This window comes from Labrus bergylta, chromosome 8 (assembly GCF_963930695.1).
Source record: "Labrus bergylta chromosome 8, fLabBer1.1, whole genome shotgun sequence".
Taxonomy (NCBI): domain Eukaryota; kingdom Metazoa; phylum Chordata; class Actinopteri; order Labriformes; family Labridae; genus Labrus; species Labrus bergylta.
The window spans coordinates 9,964,236-9,988,286 of record NC_089202.1 but is presented as its reverse complement, the minus strand read 5'-3'; the positions used below and the strand labels follow the sequence as shown (position 1 = coordinate 9,988,286).

The 24,051-nt window shown below is 39.4% G+C and overlaps 1 protein-coding gene across 3 annotated transcripts; it reads left to right on the top strand.

Moving 5' to 3' along the window:
• Positions 1-13,467: 13,467 nt before the first annotated feature.
• Positions 13,468-18,532, top strand: sp8b (sp8 transcription factor b). Of its 3 annotated transcripts, none has more exons than XM_065958292.1 (2): positions 13,468-13,560; positions 16,182-18,532. In XM_065958292.1, the coding sequence occupies exon 2, from the start codon at positions 16,215-16,217 to the stop codon at positions 17,520-17,522; it is 1,308 nt and encodes a 435-aa protein (XP_065814364.1). In that variant the 5' UTR covers positions 13,468-13,560; positions 16,182-16,214; the 3' UTR covers positions 17,523-18,532. The 3 variants fall into 3 exon arrangements, with proteins under 3 accessions (XP_065814364.1, XP_020493075.1, XP_020493076.1); XM_020637419.3 differs by lacking the exon at positions 13,468-13,560 and adding an exon at positions 15,574-15,707; XM_020637420.3 differs by lacking the exon at positions 13,468-13,560 and adding an exon at positions 15,793-15,978.
• The last annotated feature ends 5,519 nt before the right edge of the window (positions 18,533-24,051 follow it).

Here is a 24,051-nt window from a genome sequence, read left to right as displayed (position 1 = left end):
GGAACCATAATTAGATTCATCTACTGGTATTGACAGATACGACAAGACTCCAGTTTGATCAATACACACACTCACCGTATTGTTCCAAATACCAATGACTGTGAATATCCATCTTAACTGCATTAGTTACAGGTAAATAATTAAAAGTGGCCTTCTTTTGGTTTAAGCATGGAGGATCCTTCCAATTAACTTTACATATCCTAGAAGTCAAACTAATGTATAAACATGTAAAAACATTTGAATGTATGTTCAAATTTTGGTCCACATTACGTTGAAAATTTGTAAAACTAAACAAAATATTCATTATCTAGGAAATTTTTCAGCCGGACATATTTTCACCAGTTAAATATATTTGCTGCATAAAAAACAAAAACAAATCTGGACGCTATTTGTGTTAATAAAGCTCTCACATTGAAAGCATTTTTTTTTCTTTCAATACCTCTTGTTTTTTTTTTAAACCTTGATTTTGGCCACTAGAAAGCATTGAGAATAACCAAGAAAATGTAACTTACTAAGGTTACTTAAGTTAAGACAGACAGAAATGTTTTTTTTTTACTCCTGCATTACCCAACAAAGAGTTGAAACTGACAACATCTCCATTAGAACCACGGCTTGCTCTGCTCTTTCTGTATCTACATGATCTCGTGATCCGGCTTGAGTGACTGAGGCCCACCACATCCCACCCACATAAAGCCTTTCAGTGCATATTCTCACCCTAAACAGAGAATCCATTATTGACATCACTAAACACTCTCCTTCTCCCTGTCATTGACATTTGACCTTCTCACTATTTTTTTCTCTATTCAGAATTACTGATAGCTTTTTGTTTGCCATAACTGCCCCACTTATATATTTCCACTGACGTAGTCCTACATTGATCTGCGCCAAGTAGTGAATAGCACATAATAGCCTTTATCGTATAGCTTTGAACAATGCATTTATCATCTCAATGGTGGTATCAACAAATAATTTCACAAGAAGAGAATGAACTTCAGCTAATTATTGTGCACCATAATGAGAGACAAGGGATAATTTATACCCATTAACCTACCCTACGCATTGTCCTTACAGTCGTGTTGGAAATGTTGCTATTTATTCCCGGCAAATACTTTCACCTCAATAAAACAATGAAGATGTGAAAACTGACAAACTTGCCTCTCTTGAGAGCATATCGCACTTTCATGCATATTAATGAAGTCAATCTTACTTCTGACTGTCAAACAAGAGGCCGGCTGAAGATAGCTCAGACTTCATTAAGGATACAAATTGAACAGTATAGTACTTTTAGAGGTTGTCATAAACAATTAGGTGCTATTTGTAAAAAAAAAAAAAAAAAAAAAAAAAAAGGTTTAAAGATCAGCGAGAAGAAAAAAACGGATCGAAAGTAAACTAGTGAGCGGTATAAGAGGTGGTCATGGCTAACAAACTTTGAGGCTTGGTGAGTTGTGGCAGGTAATTACTCATTTTAAGCACTCGCTGAGAGCAGCAGAGACGCTCATATTTGATGAATGATTCACATGTATTTTAATTTTGTCTGTCCTTTGACCCTGCAGGGCACGCTAATGTCTTTTGGGTCACCCCCTGCACACTCAGACAGACACTGTCTCCTCTGAAACACACACACCCGCACACACACACAGACTGGGAGAGAGGGCTACAGGAGTCACAGTTAATGGGATTACCCCGGCAGTCCTGAACCATCCCTAAGCTCAGCTCCTGGTCCCTCTGTGGCAATCAGAGGCCTCAGCATCCTTAACGCATCATGGAGAGTGCTTGTGATAGCACGCTGTGGGGACCTCTGCTCTCTAACCTCTTAACACAGCAGCACTCTAACTGCGCTGACCTCTGCTGCTTTATAGACCGACCCCCAGAGGAGACCTAAACGCAGCATCCAGCGGGTCACCGTATAAGACACCATTAACCTGAAACCTCCAGACCGGACTGTTTAAAAATCTCTCCTCCTGCAATCACAGCAGCATCAACACCTTGCAGGTTGACCTCCGGCACACAGCGGGTCCACATACTTGATCTTTAATAGAGGGTCACATCTCTAATGGATCTGTACTTGTATGTCTGTGTGTGATATGTGTAGCCGACAATAAAAAAGACATGCTAATTTTTGATGCTGCTTTGATACTGAAAACACAGAAAACGGGAGAGCACATTCCTTCTCATCCACACTCCCAACGCGATTACTTCGAAATGAAGCGGAAAATGGAAGCGATTTATTAACGAGACATTAGAGGCACTTTTTAATAACCTTCCCATCCTGCTCAGCGGGGAGCTAGCGGATTACACCACACAGGTTTCGGTGACACCAGAAAGGAAGTCCCCCGCCGGGTGTGTGAAGAGCGCAGAGGGACACAATACCCGGCCTGGGGTTCTCACATCCCGCTCTGGGCCCTCACCCCAGGGGGAAGGACAATGGGTTAAAAAGGCATGAATGTCCTGCCTATCCAGGATATAATGTAGGTGGCTGCCACTGGGTCTGAATGGGCTGACAGAGCAGCGGAGGGAGAGGCACAAAGAGGCCGTAATAAAAGAGATTCCTCGGGTCAGTAAAGCATTGCATTCACTTTGGCCTCCACAGCTCACAGCCTCTGCCCTCACAGTCACACTTTAGTCCAAACTGCAACAACTGTGGGAGATATTTTGAATAGCAAAGATATCTGTAAAGTGTAAGTGTTGCTCAGAAAGAAATCCAAGCAGAATGTCCTACATTTGAGTACTTTTCAGGCCATTTTTAGACAGTTTTTCAAAGGAGGAAAGAAAAATAAAGCAAAAATCAATGTTGAGACAAGTTTATGGCTCTTTTATAGATAGAAGAAATAAATGTTTTCCTAGTACAAAATTATGAACATTTGAACACACTAAAACACTTTTGTTTCACTATAATAAAGTAGGAAAGATATTGTCTTTGTAGTAGTTGTCCTGGTGTGAAATTAATATTGAAATACTTGTGAAGTTAATATTTAACCGTTTTTAAGAGGGAAAAGGAAAGAAAGCCATTATTAATGCTCTTTCTATTTTTTGTCATTTTAATAAGCAGTAGTAAAAATGTGTCCTGATACAAAATCATTAGTGTGCTAATATGTTTAAGAAGCTATTTCTTAAAAGTAAAAAACAACAACAACAGCCTACTTTGTTTTTGTTATTGTGATAGACAGTCCTTGTAGAAGTTGTCATGGTGCATATAAAGCATCAGTACTAGTCATTTTATAACTTTTTCAATTTAGGAAAAATAAATGGAGACAATATTTATGTTATTATCGGGTGCACATAGCACAGCAACAACAGCAAAAGCTATCCTGGTAAAAACCACTGTTTCAATACTTTCAAGACATTATTTAACAGTTTTTTTAAGAGAAAGAAAGTCAAGTGTGGCCCATCTTAATTATTTTCTGCTTTTGATGTTTTAATATCATGCACAGTACTAGTAGAAGTTGTCCTGATACAAAATGTACAACATCTAAAAGCTCTTCAAACTTTCTTTTTGAAAACACTGTTATTTTAAGCAGCGTCAGACGTTGTCCTGAAACAAAGTAATTGGCTTTTAAAACCTTGAAAATATTGAAACGTCGCACAAACATATTTCTGTAATGTTGTTTTTTTGTACAATGTGTTTTTTAAGTGACAAGCTGTAGTACTACATGGTGTCCTGGTACGATTGTGAATGAGGAAATGTAAGGCGTTCATTGAAGCTTTTTGAGGGCACTTAAGACAGGGAAGGGATCCAGTTTAAAAGGAAAAGTGTCACTCCCACTAAACGTAGGGGAAGGATTAGAGGAATTCCACAGTATCAGGTGACATATGTTCGTGCAGAAGTGTGAGAAATAACTAGCTTGATTATGTTCTTTTTAAACGTGTGTGCGTCTACAATTTGTCAAAGACAAGATGCTCAGGTTAAGGCTAATAGTCAACAAGTGATGTGGATTGATCTTTTATGCACCAAAAAAAAGGGGGGGGAATCACTTATCTAATAGATGCAAGTGTCTCCATTGACTGACTGGAGAGAACAATCATTAAAATGCATAACCATTGTTCTGAATCACAGGCCGGGACAATCAGATAATGCAAGGAGACAAGGGATGATGCCTGCACAGACACATGCCTTTACTGCACCCTTAATCTAATTAAAGTAAATAAACTTATAACTGATCCTCGCCGTGACAAAAACGCTGCTGAGGAAGCTAATTTGCTTCCTTGTTGTGGTTCCAGAAACAGATAATACTGTTTTATTACACAAAAGGTCACCAGGGAAATTAACTTCTGGGCCAGCAAATAAAAGAAAAGGCCCAGGCACTCAGAATAACAAGTACACACTGATTACATTCAATCATGACAGTCCCAGTTGGATAGGACTCTGACCTTTCTGCCGTCTTGTCAGGGAATAAGATATGTAAACGCAGCATGGGCTGCTAACCCTGGGCCAGCTCTATGTTGTATTGTGGAAACAATCTAGGCAGGCAGCCACTAACAGAGCAGATTTTTCAGGTTATCCGTTTGAAAGGAGTTTAATTTTAACAGTTAAATAGAGATTCATTGCTTTTTTCAGACCCGGAGAGCATTAAATTGGATAAAGAGCACTCCGCTGAATTCTCAATGAGTGAACAAAAAGTTTGAGCTTCTTTGTCTCCAGTTTAATACAACAAAAGCCTCGGGTATTATTAGTTACCCTCCATTAATTGAGACAATTCATGTTTTTTCATGTTTACCTTCAATCGACAAACCAGCAATCATCGGATGATTATCGTAACTCATTTCTGCTGTTATTTATTTCACTTTCTCCTCCAAACACCCAGCTGGATGTTTCTTTTATTGTACACTTTCATTTAATTTCGTCCCTCTTCTGCCCGTGCAGTTAGTCACTGTCTCCCTCTCCCTCCATGATTGATGTTTACAGGTCATAGCAATACTCTTAACTCATTAGTTAGAAAGGGAAAGATGGGAGCACTTGCTGGAGTGAGATATTGCCGCGGAACAGAGGGAGCTATTTCAAAAGCAGAAACAGAGAAACTTAGCGTCAGTGTGATAATAGCTCCTGAACTATTGCATGTTTCAATCAATGCAGACAGAAGTAAATAAAAAGCAGAGGGGAAGATTCAACGGCATCGATCCCAGGCCAACACAGACCTTGCTGACAATCTATGGTCTGGGCCAGTAATGCTCCCAGTCATCCACAAAATCAATGAAACTCATCCTTTCAATAGCATCCAATTATTAGCACAAAGTAAAGGCAGCCGTCCACGATAAATCAGAAAACTTTATTGAAGAGCAACAAAGACAAGATAAATGCTAATTGGAATGTGAATTATGTGAAATACTAGCAAAAACACTATTATTATTCTCCGTATGTGTGTGTTTTGCATATACAATAAAGGGACTATAGATTGCATTCTGCTGTTCAATTCTGTATTGAAGAGCAAAAAAAGTTAAATGTTAAAACAGTCACCCAGATATTCAGGAACATTTTAACTTAAATGTTATGGAGGTAAAAAAAACAGTAGATGAGCATTTGTTGTATATCAAGTATATCATTCAAACTGTAACAGTTGTGTTGTTTTAAGCCTGCGTAGCACACAGGAAATGACACAGCTCACACGCATATAAGGAAGGTGCATGGATGGATTGTTAAAAGGCCACAAAGTTAAAGCCCCTCAATTAAAATTAGATTAAGTATTACAAAATGTATTAATTGTAAACAAATATTTGAAGTATTTAAAGCATGAGTCACAACTCTCTCTGTCAGTGTTTTATAATCACACTATTGGATCATTATTGTGTCGTTTGCAGTTGGTTGAGGGAAAGTAATTTTTAATTGATTACTGTAATGTTGGATTGTTTAATCTATAATAATGCCTTACATTGTATAAATGGGTTTATACTGTGGCTGGACCTCGTTCTAAAAAGTAAATACAAAGTGGTATAAAAGTTAAGTACATGTAACTCGTAATTATGCGTAAGCACAGAAGGTGATTGGCTACATTTATTTTCTGAGGTGTTCAGCTTCTTGACTGAGGTGGTGGTATCTTGATACCTGAAATTCAAACAAATCTGGAAGGGAAGTTTTGGATGTATTAGTCAATGTGTTGAGCTGTCTCTCTTTGACAGTCTGCTTTCACCTCAATACAAAGGAAGTGAATTGAATAGCAATGGCAATTTAAAAAAATAAAACAGTAACTTTTCATTTGGCAAAGTAATGCACAAGGACTTCCTTCGGCCAACTTTAATTGGACCCTCAAAATACCCCACTCTCCCGTTTCAAACTGTTGACAGAGTCCTCTGTGGATTAGCTGGAGTAAGAAGGGGAATCAGAAGAGATGCTGCTGTTGATTTTTAACAAAATACTTTCATTCAATTCTATAACCTTTGACTGGCTGCACAAAAAAAGTGTCCCTAAGAATTTGACATATTGGACAAAAAATATCCACTTGTAAGGATAAGGATGAAGGAAAGTGATAAAATGTAATCCTTTCTTGTAACTTTAAAAGCTGAAGGTTTAACTTTTCACATGTCATCAATGATCCATGAATCTCAAGAAATGTGTTCGAGCCAAACATGAGAATGAATAAATAAATAATATAAAAAAAACATTTTGCTATATTTTGTGCAAAATGAGCTTTAACATGAACACGATCATCTACGTGTGAACTTCTCAGTGTGGGTCATTATTTTCTGCACGTGCTCAGTTTGGTTAACATTAGGTGAGAATGTATTCAATGTTCCCCTCTGCTGGCATCCGAGTAATAACCATTAATTTCTCATCATAGTTTGAGTTAATTAAAAAAGCTACATGTTTAATTGCCGTTAAATGTAATGATGTTAGATCTCATGTTCCACTGATCAGCAGCTCGTTACTCAGACTTGCTGGTTTAATCAGATAGAGAAGACGACTTGCCTCTAATTATTTGCTCCGTTTCATCATTTCATCTGACTGAGACATCTACTTGCACGCAGCTCCAGCTTAAAACATGCCTTTACAATGATTTTATTGTAATGTTATTAATGGTTTACATATACTTTTTTATTTATTGTTTATATTGGATTATCAATTTGCTCAGTGATACTAATAATAATGGACTAAGTGTGGTTGGAAAGGCAGCTACAAATTAAGTTAGCAAAGATTTTCATTACACCCAAAGTCACACGCCCACAATTCACGTTCATGGCGGAGAAAAATATGACACCATCCTCCAATTATCACTAGTTTCACAGTAAACAACTGCACAATCATTAAAAAAAACACTAAACTATAGATATCAAGTCTTCTTACTGTACCAGTTCCCATAAATGAGTCATAATCATTTTTTCTTGCTATGCGGAGCTCACTCAGACTAAGAAAGTTTTACATGCAATAGAAAACATGACCTGCCGTCCTTCCAAAGCAGCCTCCCAGGGCAGATTTATTCATTGAAATTCAGTCCCCATAGAGTTAAAAAGCAAATGTTGTGAAATTGTTCACTATGACGGTTAAACGTATGTAAAGCATCTAAAAAAAGTGAACATCATGGGTACTACAACTGTTCTTCACATGTTACGATTCTGCTCTGTCCAACAGCTCATTGACACTTTAACAGTATATGGTCACCATGCACACAACATCAAACATCCCCCCGCCTCCATCTAAAAAAAGACGTCTGGAGATGTCACCATTCATAACAGAAAGCTATCAGAAAGCTGTCACTCATACTTTTCTCATTTGCTTAAAAAAAAAAGAGTCAATGTCAGTGACAGAACCTACATGCTCCAAAAGTGAACTCCCTAACAGAAGGGAAGAATCTTATATATGAGTCTTGAATGCAAAATCCCAAACAGGGATCAAATATATGTATATATGTACATTTCTTGTAGTCACATGACTAAATATGACGTCTCTGCAGTATTTAAGAAGACATCCTAACCAGACGTCTCCCAGACCCCCTCGACACTCTGACATAAAGAGGCTTCTCACCCTGCTTTGTTGGACGAGGAGCTGCTGCTTGGTGGAGCACACTTGCTTGCACGACGGAGGGGAAGAAAATCTGATTAAACAATTAGTGTCAATTAGCCCCGACCAAATCATTCTCCAAACAATTGGTCTCTAGTGCCCGGCTTAATTACAGGCGACTTTCAGCTCCTTATCACCAGCCCTGTCGCCCGTGATTCATGTCCGACTCACGCCTGTCCCTCAAGCACCATCAATTATCCACCAGTAAACAAATCCACCAGGCAAAAAAAAACTACACACAGCTCAAGGATCCAGGCCTGATTAGCATAGCACCATGTACGCTCCTCAGCTGCTGTGATACTATAAGTGATCAACTGTGTACAGTCTTGCAAACTCTAGCATGTTTATGTCTTGAATATTTATTCTGGTGTCCAAAGAGTGCTCTGCCTTTGTCAGTACACTAAACAAAATACAACGTACATAAGCTTAAGGAGATGACGATCCGCATGAGAACAGTCCGTATTAAAGTCAGATTTTATATAGAATCATTATATTTTTGTAAGAAAATGTCCTCATCTGTAGGTAAGACCCTGAAGAATGCTTGTTGATTTTAAACTGGTGTCAGAACAATAGAGAAGATTAAAAAAAACCTGCTTTTGGAAATGAATTTTGAAATAAAAAGATTTTTGTTTTAGAAGAATTCATTCTGCAGGAGGTAGACTACTTGCATGTGAGTTAAACTATGCCTGGCTTTTTATTGGATTATTTATTCATAAAATGCGAGTTTGATGCCAGTCTCCAGAGAGATATGATGTAGGGTTAACTATGACAACAGGAATTTTGAAGTTTGATAGTGCAAACACAACACCCTACAACCACGATCACGTCTCAAAATATGAGGTCAGAGCTCCTGATTTGAACACACAGAAACCAGCACATAAACTGCCAACGTACACAACACACAAAAGGTGTGAAGGGGAGCGACAGCAGGCGCAATGACATGTTAAATTACCCCTGTGATGTATAGCTTAATGAACCCCTTGTGTTGATCACGCTCCACATTAATCAACAGCCATGAACAGATTCCCTTATTTTCTCAATGCTGCCTTGATAAACTGCAATTTCATTTAACCTTGGACAGCAACTTTAATAGCTTCCACAGGACAACTGTCAATACTTCCCTGGGTATACAGTGATTAAATTGCAAGGCGAGAAGTGTGTCTCAGTTTCCTCCTCGTGCTCATCCTGCATCTCCCTCTCCTCACCCCCCAACCGCCTCCTTTGCTTCAAATCACAATTTGTACTTTCACACTTGGACAGTCCACACTTAAAGACCAAAGTCAAAACACACACATCTGGACTCCAATGTGCAACCACATTATGTGCTATGTTGTGTTTTGGTTTTCTTTTGATACTGCAATTAATTTACAGTAATAGCAAGAAAATGTAGAATGATATTAATACATTTTATCAGAAGAATAACCTGTTGATCCTTTCTATACATTTGATTTTATGAGTTGTAAAAGCCTTGATTGGTATCTTTTACTCATTCAGTAAAGAAAAAAACCTACGCTTTAAACGAGTCTTAAATGTTACTTGACAAGGTAGATATTTTTAAAACTTGAGAAGCTACATTCCCACCATATTTAGATGTCTTTTCAGAGTTTTCTTGTTGTCCCTGAGCTCCTGTCTTGACGGGATAAAACAAGCCAGCTGACAGGCAGTGACCTGAGGCCTGTCATAATGATTTTCTGTGATATCCTCCACCCTTGTCAATTTAGCATAAATTACCAGCCGTGAAAGACCTGCTGGCTGATTAAAACCAATTGTCTGGGTAAGGAAGGACAAGGCAACCTCTTTATTATATGATAAACTAAGTTAATGGAAGACGACAATCTCCCCTCTGGGAAATCGGACTGACTCTTAATTAAAGCATTGTGTTTTCTCAGCTGGATAGACAGGCCGACATGCTCTTGAATTAAACTTTTAGGATAATGTGATAAACTGGGGATAAAAGAATATATACAAAGTTATTCCTCTGTGGGAATTTCTGACGAGAGTGAAAAAAGGAGGAGGGAAAAAAGGATCACATATTTGTGCCAATCAGATGAACCTCACTCTCCACAAATGATGCAACATTGTGTTTTCCAACAGATTTGTTTATCAAAAACACAAATGTGACACTTGATCTCAGAACACATTATCACCTTTGGAGAACATGTTTCATTATCACATCCACAGCTGACAAGACTCCAAGTTGTTTGCCACAGATTTAGCAGGAGAGAGTTGGTGTTTTTCTTGGTTTTTTTTGGAGGCAGGGAACGCTACGAGTTTGTCCTACAATGCGATGCAATGACATAACTGAAAAAGCAAACATTTCTCCGTCCTACGCCTCTCGTCGGCTTCCTCCACCCACACTTGAGAGGTGACAGGCGTGCACTCGGACTTCCATTATTATCCAACACAGCAAGAATGCCTCCAGGAGGATAATTACTGAAACTTGAAGAGCCGGGGCTAATCCTAAGTACTTTACTTTGTATGACTGGCTCGCCCGCCTGTCTCTTAGACTGCCGCTCACACTGACAAAGTGCAATGTTGGGCTCAGGGAAAGTCAATAAGAAGACCTCATGGCCCACAAATGTAGCAGGCGAGCTAAATGGTGGCAAGATACACTGATATGTGTGTTTATCATAAGCAGAGTATGTTTGTAACGCTGTGATCTATCATCTAAGTAAGAGACACAAGTGACTGGGAAGAACACATCTTAACAACAAAAAAGACAAAAACAAAAGGGCCTAAATCAGAGGTTCTCAAACCCATACAGCAGGACCCCCTTATAGCCTTAGCCTCTGGCGGCAACCCCACTCTTGCAAGATATCTTAAACTCCTTGTACATTATGATGGCATACATCAAATATTAAACAGATCACTACTTAACATATATGTTTTTTTTATTTTGTTCCATTTACCGCCCTTTTCCCTCCAAGTTTCAGAAGCCCCCCTAGCACCCCTGGTGACCCCCACTTTGGAAAACACTGGTCTAAATATTTGAAGATGAGACTTTTTTATTTTTAACTAAGTAGACAGACCTTTTGGGTGAAAAGACATCACTATATTACATCAAATCCTGGTCACTATTATGTTCCTGTTGCTGCTGTCTGTCGTGCTTTGACTGACAGGTGCAGAGACGGATCATTAGCACCCTGTCTTGACAAATTTGTGTGACAAGACCCATCACATGACACCCACTGCCATTCTGAAAATCTTCGTTATTTAACATACAATTATCTTAATATAGAGAGACAAATCATGCCCGTTCACATTACCATTCACATGGTTTCCATGTAAACCAACAACATGGAAACTGGGAACAAAGAAGCCAGGTTGTTAAAAATAATAAGCAACTTTAAATCAAAGCTTTTAAACAGCCTCACCAGGTCGTTTCATCATAGATTTTTCATGTGAATGAGTAAAAATATATATGCAGAAGGCTTCTTGTTTTGGTTTTCCCTTCCAATAGACACAAATTGAAAAGCAAAAGACTATTTTTTTTTTGCTGTCTCCCTCCATTCATCTGAGGAGGAACCAGAGGCTCCTGTCTTGCCACACAAAGCCAGGAACAGCTGGCTGATCGATACCCGACAAAAGGCTCAGAGGTTAGAGTAGTCAAAAGATTGTTAACTAGCCATTTTATCTGCCAGACATTTATATCATTGTTTATGGTTCAGTGCACCCCTTTCGGTGCAGGTCATGCCGCACACCTGTGCTTGGACCACTTTCAGGGCCTCTTTGACCACTTTATATGACCTCATGGGCAAAAGAAAAAAATGACACATGATCTGCATTTCAAAATAGAGGAATAGATGTGGTTGTTATTTGTTTTTCTGCAATATTTACACGACTGATATTTTTGTCAACACACTTTGCATCATTGCCAGCACCTCATTTGAAATATAAAAGTGTAATCTATATGGAGGTTGCAGAAGAGCATTTCTGTGTATTGTCGAGGTTGAGTGCCATGTGCAGGTGTGAAAGATGAGGGATCATCCTATATTTGCACATTCCTACATATGCATGCGTGTTTATGTTTGTGTGAAAATGAGTGTGGCTCTACCATGCATCCCAGCCGGCTAACACATGGCTCTGCTGCCATCGCTCTGGCTCATGTTGTGAGTGTCCCTGCAGGCTGGCAGAGAGGAGAGGAGAGGGGAGAGACCCTCTCTGCGGCTCACCCAGGCGAAGAGGGGCTTCCTGCACATCTTTTGTCACACCATTTGGGCCCTTGTGTCTGTGGCTGCCCTCGCTCTGCTCTGGACCCACTTGGCAGCTCAGGGTGCAGACGGACATCTGCTGTTTGCAACCTCCTGGTGAAGAGAGAAAACAACAAGCAACAGAGCCTGCTCTCCTTCTGCCCTGCACACTTTACTGCACAGAGAGGACTGTGACAATATTTGATGCAAAATATAACACTACAGTTTTTTTTTGTTGCTGTTTCTAAAAGTGTCCTCTCTCCAAATTGCCACAATTCAATCTTTAAAAAAATATGGCTGAAAAAAAAACTGAAGAAATTTTGACTTAAAGTGCTTTTTGCAGGGCAACAGGACTCTTTTAAATTCAGGTTGAAGCCACAAGTGATTATCTTCCCTTTCCTTCCAGAAAATTATCTAATAGGAAGGCCCTCACATTATCGAGTTGCTTTGTAAACCTTCACATTAAAGTAGATTTCTGCATCTCTGGTTTTGACTCCTTTCTGCTGGTTCTCTAAGCGCAGTGATTCTGCAGCACGCAATATTGAGCACACTTTGTTCCTGCTCAGCGGCCCAGAATAACTCGGTCATTATGGTGTGGAAAGGGACAGGTTTTGAGTTTGATTTCATGATGGTAATATAGCCCCTGTGCGTAGGAGAAAGAAAGCCTTCAATGGGGACATCTGTTCAATGCGGGCTTACAGTTACAGCCGCGCGTTAAAGAACAACCTGTGCGCACCATATGAACTAACACCGACCCTCTAATATGCTGAAAGCAACAGGAAAAAAAAAATAAAGCGTTTTTTTGTGTGTGTGTAGTGCGCTAAAAATAAATTAGACTATTGGATTTTTAACTTGCACGTGGATTAAATAACTCATATAGCCCCGGCAGGAAGACGTTTCCTGTCGAGGAGTTATCACACTGACCTCTGACATCGGTCTTGCTGGGATGATCACTTGGTAATTTGTCACCAGAGGCCAACATGTCCCTTGTATGTTCCTTGTAGCTGCAGCTCAAACCTTGCTCTCCAAATGCGTAAAATCAGTACTACGCAGAATGGTCACAACATAGGAGACAAATGTAAGGGGAAAACCAGTTTTGCGCACAGATTTTACCCAAAAAATTCTGGTAGCCAATATGAACCTGAATGATAAAATAACAACAATATCTGCACATGTATGTACCTGTAAGGTGCTTTGGTGCAAGCAGAGGAAATAGAAGTGAGACGATTTCTCCCCCCAAGTAATACCTAATTGAATATCAAGTGTTACATATCTCCTGCCCGGTGCACAGTCACACCGGCAGCAGGAGATGTTGTGTTTTCCTCTGCAGAGAGCAAACGTCGAGGGTCAATCAATGAAAGCAGTGCGGAGCGGAGCAGCACGGTACGTAGGTTTTATTCTACTTATTACTTTGTCACATTTTTATTCGCCTTTAAACGTACCTTTTAGACGATTTTCACAGGTTGCTAAGATTGATCGACGGGTTTGTTTGATTTGTTGGTTTGACGGGAATAAAAAAAATAATAATGAGCGAGCAGAAAACAGATCGATATGAGTTTCTTTCTTATCTCCAACGTCAATAAGGCAAGTGTGTGTGTGTTGTTTTGTCCGATTATCTAAAATCTGTCCTTGCTTTAAAAAAAAAAAAAAAACATGTCTTATCTTCACCCATCATGGTCTTTTTAATTAATTAAATCGACACTTTACGCGTGAGTTTATAGCAAGAGTAATTATTTAAAGTTAAGATTGACATTTATTCATTAATAAAATTATTATCCGGAAATTGTTTAAATTCTCTACAAATGTTGGATGACATTTGCCACTATAAATAACAGACGTGCTATAAATTAAACATTAAAATAAGTGTATTTATTGCTGCACCTTTTTTTTGTTTGTTTGTTTTTTCCCCTATGCGAAACATTTTGAATAATTTTTGGCCTGTTTTAGTTTTTCCTGCCCCTTCATTTTTTTTTTACAACTGAAGGTAAAGCGGTGTAAATTAATCCAAAAAGCTGTTGTCCAATCCTAGAAACACAAGAATTAATCAGAGAGTCCATCTATCACGCTGTGTAATAAAGGAAGCGACATGGGTTAGGCAGATGATGTGATGAATAATCCCTGGTCGTTTTAATTAACTTTTCCCTGTCCTGTAATGACCAAGCTGGTCAACAGAGCCGGTCAATAAGCATGTTAATATCAAACAAATAAAAGTGCGGATGATTAAAAACCTCCTGCGTTATTAAATTTGAAATTCAAATGAAATTTATGCCTTCGGTGCACACTGCATGCTAATAGCGCCCACAGAGAGTCCCAGGGTTCAACGCGCGTTTAGCCCACAAGTTCTTATTATGTAACATCAGCTTTCCCTATACATTTAACTAAATGACAGTGTGCAAAGTGAGGAACCTATTCAATATAACCAGCTTTTATTAAAGTTAATCTGACACAATAAATGATCTCTGTCAACCTAACGCAACAGTGCCAATAGGCCCAACCCATCTGTCGCGATATTCCTTCTTTTATCCCGTTTTTATTTGGGGCAAAAAAATAAAGCACATTCTTTGCCTCTCATCGTCTTCTTCGTCGTCTGCTGCTTTTAAGAGCATCATAAAATGACTCATCCTCCAACGGAATGCTCCATCTGCCAGTTTTAATCAAAACAGTTGAAGATAATTGAGCACAATTACAGTAATGTGAAAGTTTGAGACGGTGTAATATAGGTCCACTATAGCAGAACAAGGCCACCTTTGTGTCTTCGTGTATTAGTTTGTGTATATTAACTTTGAATAAGTTTAAAACATGAAAAATCCCGCGGGGAGATACATGCCAGAGCCTAAAGAAGTTAGAAAGAGGAAGATGAAAAGATAGGCTAAATAAAGAAAAACAAAAGGCTCATCAACAAGTGTAAACTTGAAAGAATTAATGCAAACTGTTTGGGCTAAAACAGTGATATAGTAGGTTCATTTTAAATGGGACACAAATGTTCTTTAGGCCTACACATTTTTTCTTTTTACTTGTTTGTGTTCCTTTTAGTGTGGGTCACAGTTTAGTGACCTTAGGCCTACTTCAGTCTAACACAGCTCATCGTCCTGCGTCTTCAGATTTATGGAACGTGATTTTCTGTAAAAAAAAAAAAAAAAAAAAAAGATTTCAATAAGTGGACCCCTAATTCCTCCTTCCTAATTCACCCTCATTTAACTTTACCTTCCTTCCGCTGTCTTTTCTTATGGAGGGGGCGGCGGGGGGGGGGGGGGGGGCGGGGGTGGAGGAAGGTGGAGAGCTGTCTGAGGGCGCTCTATTGATGACCTCACGGTGGTTTGTGTGGCAGTGCGGCGGGACGAGGCCGCTGATTGGTCGCCCGTGTCACAGCGGCACTTCAAAGCCCGGAGAGGAGCCTACAATTGTGGAAGAATGGGCGGAACACATCATTGTATTGCACACCTCTAAAAAAACAGTGCTCTGATTCATAAATATAAAAAGATCCTCTGAGGAGGGCACTGTTTTGTGTGATGGCAACTTCACTTCTAGGGGTGAGTCGAAAGGACTTTCTTGCTGGTTTAATTAGTTCTTGTCATTGTCCGGCGGAGGGGGATTAAACTTACAGCAGGCAGTAGAGGCAGTGCGTCGGTTATAGTTTCAGGAAAGCGGTTTGGTGCGGGAAAGCTCCGGCTGTGTAAACAGGATAAAAGTTTTTTTTGCTGGTGCTCAAAACAAACGCATGTTTTCCTCGTTGTCCTGTTTGGCATGCTTTTGTAAGCGCTGGTGTGTTGAATTTCAATCGTCTGCTTTCTGTTTGTCCAGGTAGGAGGCGATTAGAATTTATGCATGATTTTTAAAAACTTTTCAAAAACATTCACAAAAAGCTTATCGAGCTCAACATGAGAAATCCCAACTAACGTATTCTCTTCTGAGGTGAAACTTGGTAGAGGAGTAGCCTATCTGCACTGAACCTGTTTAACTTGTCAGGCTGATCACTATCTCACTGCTTTTCTTGTCTCTTTCAGGAGGAGCCGAGGTTAGGATCGACTCCTTTAGCCATGCTCGCTGCAACATGCAACAAAATTGGGAGTCCGAGCCCCTCACCGTCCACTATTTCGGATAATTCCTCGTCTTTTGGAAAAGGCTTCCATCCTTGGAAAAGAGCAGCCGCGGCGAGCAGCTGCAGCCTCGGATCCGGCCTGTCCGGCTTCGGGGTGTCCCGTAATGGATCCGGCATCTCGGACTCTTTCGGCACCAACAGCTCCAATGGATCCAGCGCCTTTTCTCTCACGTCCGGTGCCTCGTCTAGTCCACACTTTGGAAACGACTACTCTGTTTTCCAGGCGTCGGTCTCGAGCAGCTCTCAGGAGTCCAGTCATCAGCCGGTATTCATCTCTAAGGTGCACACCTCAGTGGACAGTCTTCAGGGCATCTATCCGAGGATGAGCGTGGCGCACCCATACGAGTCCTGGTTCAAATCGTCTCATCCCGGGATCCCCACAGGAGAGGTCGGAACCACCGGAGCGTCCGCATGGTGGGACGTGGGGGCGGGATGGATTGACGTTCAGAACCCTAACGGATCAGCACTACAGACGTCCTTACACTCCGGTGGGCTGCAGACCTCCCTGCACTCTCCTCTGGGCGGATATAATTCTGATTACTCCAGTTTAAGTCACTCTGCTTTCAGCACGAGCCCCTCTCCTCACCTGTTGACAACCGGCCAGCATCTGATGGACGGTTTCAAACCGGTGTTATCTTCTTATCCGGACACGAGCCCCTCTCCGTTAGCCGGGGCAGGGGGGACTATGCTCTCCGGGGCTCCACCTGCGTCTTTAGCGGGGTCTCCGAGGTCATCTGCCCGCCGGTACTCAGGCAGAGCAACGTGCGACTGTCCGAACTGCCAGGAGGCGGAGAGACTGGGACCGGCGGGGGCGAGCCTCAGAAGGAAAGGTCTCCACAGCTGTCATATCCCCGGCTGTGGGAAAGTTTACGGTAAAACGTCACACCTCAAGGCGCATTTGAGATGGCACACCGGTGAGAGACCGTTTGTTTGCAACTGGCTCTTTTGCGGGAAGAGATTCACGCGCTCCGACGAGCTCCAGCGACACTTACGCACGCACACCGGAGAGAAAAGGTTCGCATGTCCGGTGTGCAACAAGAGATTTATGCGGAGCGATCACCTGAGTAAACACGTAAAGACTCATAGTGCCGGGGGGTCCGCCGGCTCTGGCTCCGGGGGCAGCGGAGGAAAGAGAGGGAGTGATACCGACAGCGAGCACAGCGCACCTGGGAGCCCTCCGTGCCATTCCCCCGACCTGTTGCACCCACCTGAGTCAACCCAGGGAGTGGGCATGAACGGCCTCTAAAAAACAAAAACAAAAAACTATACAACAACAGAGTGTTGCAATGTCCGAGCGGACATGAAGGTGGACATACTTCAGTGTGTGCAAAGTGTTGTTACTCAACGAGAAATAGGCCTATTTCTTTGACCATTCCCATGTGTTTCAGACTATTTACAGATTTCTTAGCGGTACCATCACAATCTTTTCATTAATACATCCGGAAGTGTAATCAAGTTTTTTGTACACACTGGGGCAGGGCACAACTTTTTATTTTGCAGTCTGATTTTGAAAACTTCCTTGATGTTTTATTTGCTAAAAGTGCAAAAACGGCTGTGAAAAAAAAAAAATGTAGGCCTGCAATGTGAGTTGTGCTGTCATACATGTTGTTCAAAACCAAACTGTGGCACTTTATTATCGAGCAGGAGATGTTGTTCATTTAGACGGGCTGCTCGGTAAAAACAAATACCTGTAGAGTTGGTACGATAAGGGCTGGGATAGGTTCGTTATATCCGTCTGCTCATCAGCTGTAGGGTTAATTCACGTAATAATACTCACTCTACAGCATACAGTTTGTGCGCAGTCTGTAAGTTAACCAGCTGAGGTTACTTTACAGCGAAAATGTGTTGTATATACTGAGAAATGTAGGTTAGAATAATTACAGCCCCATGTAAAGGTGAGTAATGTATTTGTCCAGGAGACGATGATTTTGTATAGGTATTTCTAGCTGTATATGGACTCTAGTAAATATTTGAAATATACGATGAAATGTACTTTGATTTTTCTTTGACATGATATGAAATGTATTGTGAGGAGTTCTATTTAACCAACAGTTTTCTTGTATTTAGGGGTCTATCATTAGGCGCACTTTGAATTTATTTGTAAAAGGTTTTGGAAATCATTTACTGTTTACCCACTCGTTTAATTTAAGCAAGCATGTTGTAAAGTGATTTTAATTTTACAATGATATTTTTGTTTTTCTCCTCCGAGAATGGCTTTTTCTGTGAGCCACTCAATAAAGTCAGTATGAATTCAGATCCGCCCCTCGACTCACTTTGTCTCATTGTTGAGTCGATTAAATCTATGTTAGTTCGGATGTGATAACATGGCCTAGAATGTATTATTTTATATTAAAACATTTTCCAAGGTGTGAGGCAATGCAGGTGTTGCTTTTTATGACCTCAGTGTAGCTGGTGTGTTTTCATGCCAGGAATGGCATGCATGCAACAATTAGGGCCTCCCTTACAAATGATTGTAATTCTTATAGAATTAAACGAATGCATTCTTGACTTAAATTTAGTCAGTTTTATATTAATTTTAAACAGGCTTATCCGGTTTCTATTTTTCTGTTGAGTGTGAAAACGAAACTAAACCTCTTGAGGCCGAAATGAACACAGGTCAAACACGCGTCATGCTCTTAATCTACCATTTTATTAGAATTCAACAATTGCGATATATCGGCTAGATATCACTAAAATGTATACCGTTTTCCTAAAGGTCCGTACTGTACTTTTTCTGTTTTGATTTGTCTATATTTTCTCATGTTTCAGAAACATAATTAAGATGTGTTTTTTCGTCTTTGTGATCAAACTTTCTTGCTCAGCGGACTTTGTCCAAAATTACGCACATTAGCCTTTTTTATTTAGATACAAATTGGTTTTAATAATATATTCATAAAAGGGTCAGTGTTAACACAATTGATATACCCACATTATGTTATTATATTATGGACCAATTTAAATACAATTCAAGGAAATAGTGGCGTTAAGTCTTGATTCCGGTGTTTAGTTAGGGCTCATCATGATGTCAAGTTGGACTCCATTACTTTCCCTTCACATCATACATAATTATCAGCAAACTGGAACTTAAAATGGAGTTCTTTTTTTATCATTAAAAATTGGTTCACCTTTTTTTTTTTTGTAACAACTGAATTAACCTGAATTCTAACAATTCAGTCTGTTTTTCTGAATTTGCAAAAGCAACTTGGATTTTATATTTTCTGTAAGTTACTTTTCGGCTAATAGACACAACAGCAGCTTGTCATATTTAAAATGATGTTTCTGATGGGTTTTTTTTTTCGCAATAACTTATTAACAATACTAAAAAGCCTGTTTCAAATGATCGTCAGAGCAACGAGGTTGAACATTTAATTGTGTTACAATCACTGAAGCATGGCAAAAGATTTTGAATCATTATATTTGTTAAATATTGTTTTTTCTGTCTTTGGCTGACTGCAAGCGTAAATTGAAGCCGGTGACTTTTAAACTTCTGGTTAGTGCTCTTTGTGCGCAGCTTTTTAGCGCCATCCAGAGCCTATCTTTATCAACAACACCCATTCAATCGAACCAGGATTTAATTCTTCTTTTTTTTGTGCGATTCAGTATCTAAGCAGGCTCTGTCAGTCTTGCTGCATGAGACCATTTTTACACTTCCAGCTGTTTGTGCAGAACGCTGAGACTTTTGTAGAGTGGAAAACTTTGAAGAAGCCAAAGTCTTTTTTCAACATTATGGCACATGTGCATTGCTGAAGACAATGAAAGGGTGTTCATCTGCCTGAGCCTCTCAAATCACAAATCCTGCAGGTCTTATAGTTTCAAGTCAACCACCCTCTAAATATTAAAGAGCATTCAAACTAAATACAATAGATAATGTGTTTAAAACGTTTCCAATATTAAGCTAGTTAAAGTTACTGTATTAGTATTTCCATCTCAAGAGATGGATGGATGCAAAATATCTCGCTCATAGACAATCCCCGACTGTTGGTGCTGGAAAAGGCCAATAATGATACTGAGAAGTCTCCTAAATGTTATCTTTTTACACAAAAGTAAAGGGACAGATGCGGATACATGCAAATATACACACTCAGAAGGATGAGATAGTTCCACCGTTGCAGTTTCTTCTCCCCCCTGTCCACTGTTTATCCCTTTTCTGTGAAGGCGCAGACATGTTCCAGAGATAAAAGTCAAAGTTAAAAGAGAAACCAAGCAACATTTAGGGGAACAAAATAAATGGCTTTGGAGAATTATTTTTCTCCAAGGTCAATAAAAAACCATTGAAGTTTGTTTAAGTGACAGAGGTTTTTTTTTTTATAAAGCTAAATATAACAATGCTATTTGATAAATATTTGGTTTTTCGTTCAAGCTGTGTCTTTAGCACACAGTTTGACATATAAGTGTTTTTGTTATGCAACTGAATTGAAGGAGACTTCAGTACTTAGAAACATACTGGGTACTTATAAAGATGAAAAATGTATTTAGAGAGAATAACTCAACTTAATTTCATAATGTATTGCTCATTAGACAGCTTTTCTAAAAAAAAAAAAAAAAAAGAAAAGAAGAAAAAAACAGTCCTTCAAGTTTTCAGCGGCTTCAACAAATGACCTAAACGTAAACAGTGAAAGTGATCATTTCAGTACAAGTCGTTTCAGCCTATATTCTCAGAGTGTCCAGCTCTGTGTTGTCATGTTATTAACACCTTCCCAGACTGTTGCAGCCTCACCTGGTCCTCATAGGGACATCCTGCCGCTGCCTCGGACAGGAAGTGCACACATGCCAGGATGAGGAGGCCGAGCTGCCAACTGAGGATGATGGCCAAAACAATTCTGTGGTCAGAGCTCGCAGTGTGTTGGAAGCTGAAACCAGCTTTCATCCAGTCACCTTGGAAAATGAAAAACAAAAAATACTTCAATACTTGAGTTTGTGAGGAATTTTTAAGTAAAATAAAATTCAATCTTAACCAGAGTCTTGTCTGAGGCTCCGTGGAAATACGATCTGCTGTTGATAATGAGATTTGATTTTTCTGGCCCGACCAGCCAATCACAGTGTTGTGGTGACACCGCTCACCCATCATGCATCTGTGGACAATTTAGTGGTTAAGACCAGTCACCGCACTGCCATTGTCATCAAATCAACAGAACTCTTGGGAAAGACAATTTGACGAGGCTAGGAGGTGAGTCAAAACAATTAGGAGAGATTGCATCGGCACTGACACGGCTGCCCTTATGACAATGATTTCATTCATTTAGATTCTCTGATGTCACAGGTGGTGTTATACCTGTCTGGATGAAAAAAAACAGCAGACTTAATGTGACAGAGAAAAGCTCTGCTGGTTTAGAAAATCCCAAATCAATGATCGCAACATGTCAAAGTGTCACTTCAGGATCGTTGTTCATACTTTTCTATTTGAAAATAAACTTTTATGGTCTCAATGATTTTCATAGGAATGTGACCGACCGCTCTGCCAAAGAATCAGCTTTATTGGCCATGTATGCTTACACACACAAGGAATTTGTCTTTGGTAAACTGCTCTCAATGTACAAAAGTATAACATTAAATATAAACATAAATAAGCAAAGAATAATATATACAAGGCTAAAGATACATTTTTATGTAGCTGATAAGGAACGGGTCAGCATCTTGATTAAATTAATACAAGGCCTTTGCTGTTTATTATGTTTCTATACTTAAAAATGCAGCTCGGAAATCATGTTTCATTGTAAGCAACTTCAACTTTATGGCACTGAACTTAACAGCCTTGGAGAAACAACAGTGATCCTTGACTGATGCTTTTCCATTATAGAGAATAAAGTGCTAAAATAAAGGTCACTGATTGTCGTCACTAGTAATAACACAATTATTCAAGACAAACAGACCAAAGGGACACAGCCAAGGTCAGATACAGGCTGACATAAAACAATTGCATCTGCGTTATTGGTACAGACAGCTATTCCAACACAACACAACACAACAAACAACACAACAAACAACACAACAAACAACACAACAAACACAATATAAAGCAAAAGTCTTGACTTTCAAATACAAGCTTATCAAAATGCTCAAATTCCCACAACACTGGCATATGGTGTAAATATACTCAGTAGAAAGATAATTTATGGATTTATCAAGATATTTCTCAAGCAAACATGTCCAACATCTGATGGTTTAAAAACATTTAGGACTGACATTTAGCTCTCTCTTTTTATAGTGAAAGATTCGAGTTAATTGAGTTTATTGGACTTTTTTTTAACAAATAGTGTTTTTTGACTATAAAGATTAAGACTTGTTTTGTCTTTATGTCATTTTTCATCAGCCCATAGTTTTACCCAGCTTAAAACTTTCACAATCTCTGCCACAGCTTGAGTGTCAGCAGGCAGTTTCTCACTAGATAGATGGAGTCTGACAGAAACAACAATGGAGAAATGGCTCCACCAAGTGGCACTGACATGTAGGTTTAAGAAATAAGAATGAGCCTTACTCATTACAGTTTTTCTGTTACTCTTAACTTGATACAATTGGTAGCAAAACAGGTCTCATGTAAATACTGTAGTCCATTTTAATTAATTAAATTTGTATACAGGAAAAACAAAATTTCTATCTTGCTGAAAATGTGCTCTATTTGAAATATAATGCCAAAGTTGTAAATTACAAAGTTAGGGATGATACCTATAAGTTGAATATGATAAAAAACAGAATAATTCCTCTTTTTCTGATAACATGTTTTTCATATGTAATATACTGCAAAAAAAGGCAATTTAAGGAATTCTACCTTTAGAAGACCTAGTTCCTTCTTTTCACCAATGGACTGGATCTGAGCACCTGTGACTCAGACAGGAGAAATCATCAAAATGTGTTTTAAGTCTCTAACATTGTTAGCTTTGATAAGCTCTGAACATTTGTTTAAAAACTAAATAACATGTCTACAACAGTGCCTTTGATATTCTCAAAACAGCCACAAGAGAGCAGGCTTGATTCAGAAGACTGTGTTCTGTTTCAGAAACAATAGTTAACATAAACATCTGACAGTGCTGATAATGAAATTACTGCAACTGTACTATGGTGCGATATGGAGGGATAGAGATAGCTTACCTTGTTTCTTATGAGCATGAAGACTGATACCAAACTGACGGACATTCAGCTAAAAAGAAAACACATTTAGCTTCATGAGGTTTGGTCAGCGAAGTTAGCAGATGTAGCAAAACAGTAAACTTATCCCAAAGGGTTATGCACACATTTCTGACATCAAGTGTGCAAATGTTACACCCTACAGGCTGTAAGCATTTGGATTAGGGTTTTAAATTATGACTAAAATGATCAAATGTGATACAACAGTCTCAACTATTGATTCATTTGTGCATTCATCACAAGAAACGAGATAACATGACTTGTGTCCTTGATGAGATCAACTTCTGTTAACCTCTCAGTTCATTAAGGCTTTAATCTAAAATCATTGGAATCAGCAGTGATGACAGACTTAACAGAAATAATAGGCTATATGATAGAGCAAGTAAATTATTTAGAAAATACGAAACTAGTTATTTTGTTGTCTATCGTATATAAGCACCTGCTTTTGTTGCCTAATTGTCTTGATTCTGTGTGTCAATAGGCTAAATAGGCCATTTGTCTTATAGGCTAACTTATCTGTGTGCTAAATGCTAACGCATTAACCTAGTTTTTATTTGTCTCCTTGCCACATTAGTAACCTCCAGTATGTGTCACTGCATGCTTATCACTTCTGTCAGACTCTTGTCGATACTACAAGTATCGCTCAGGTGTAA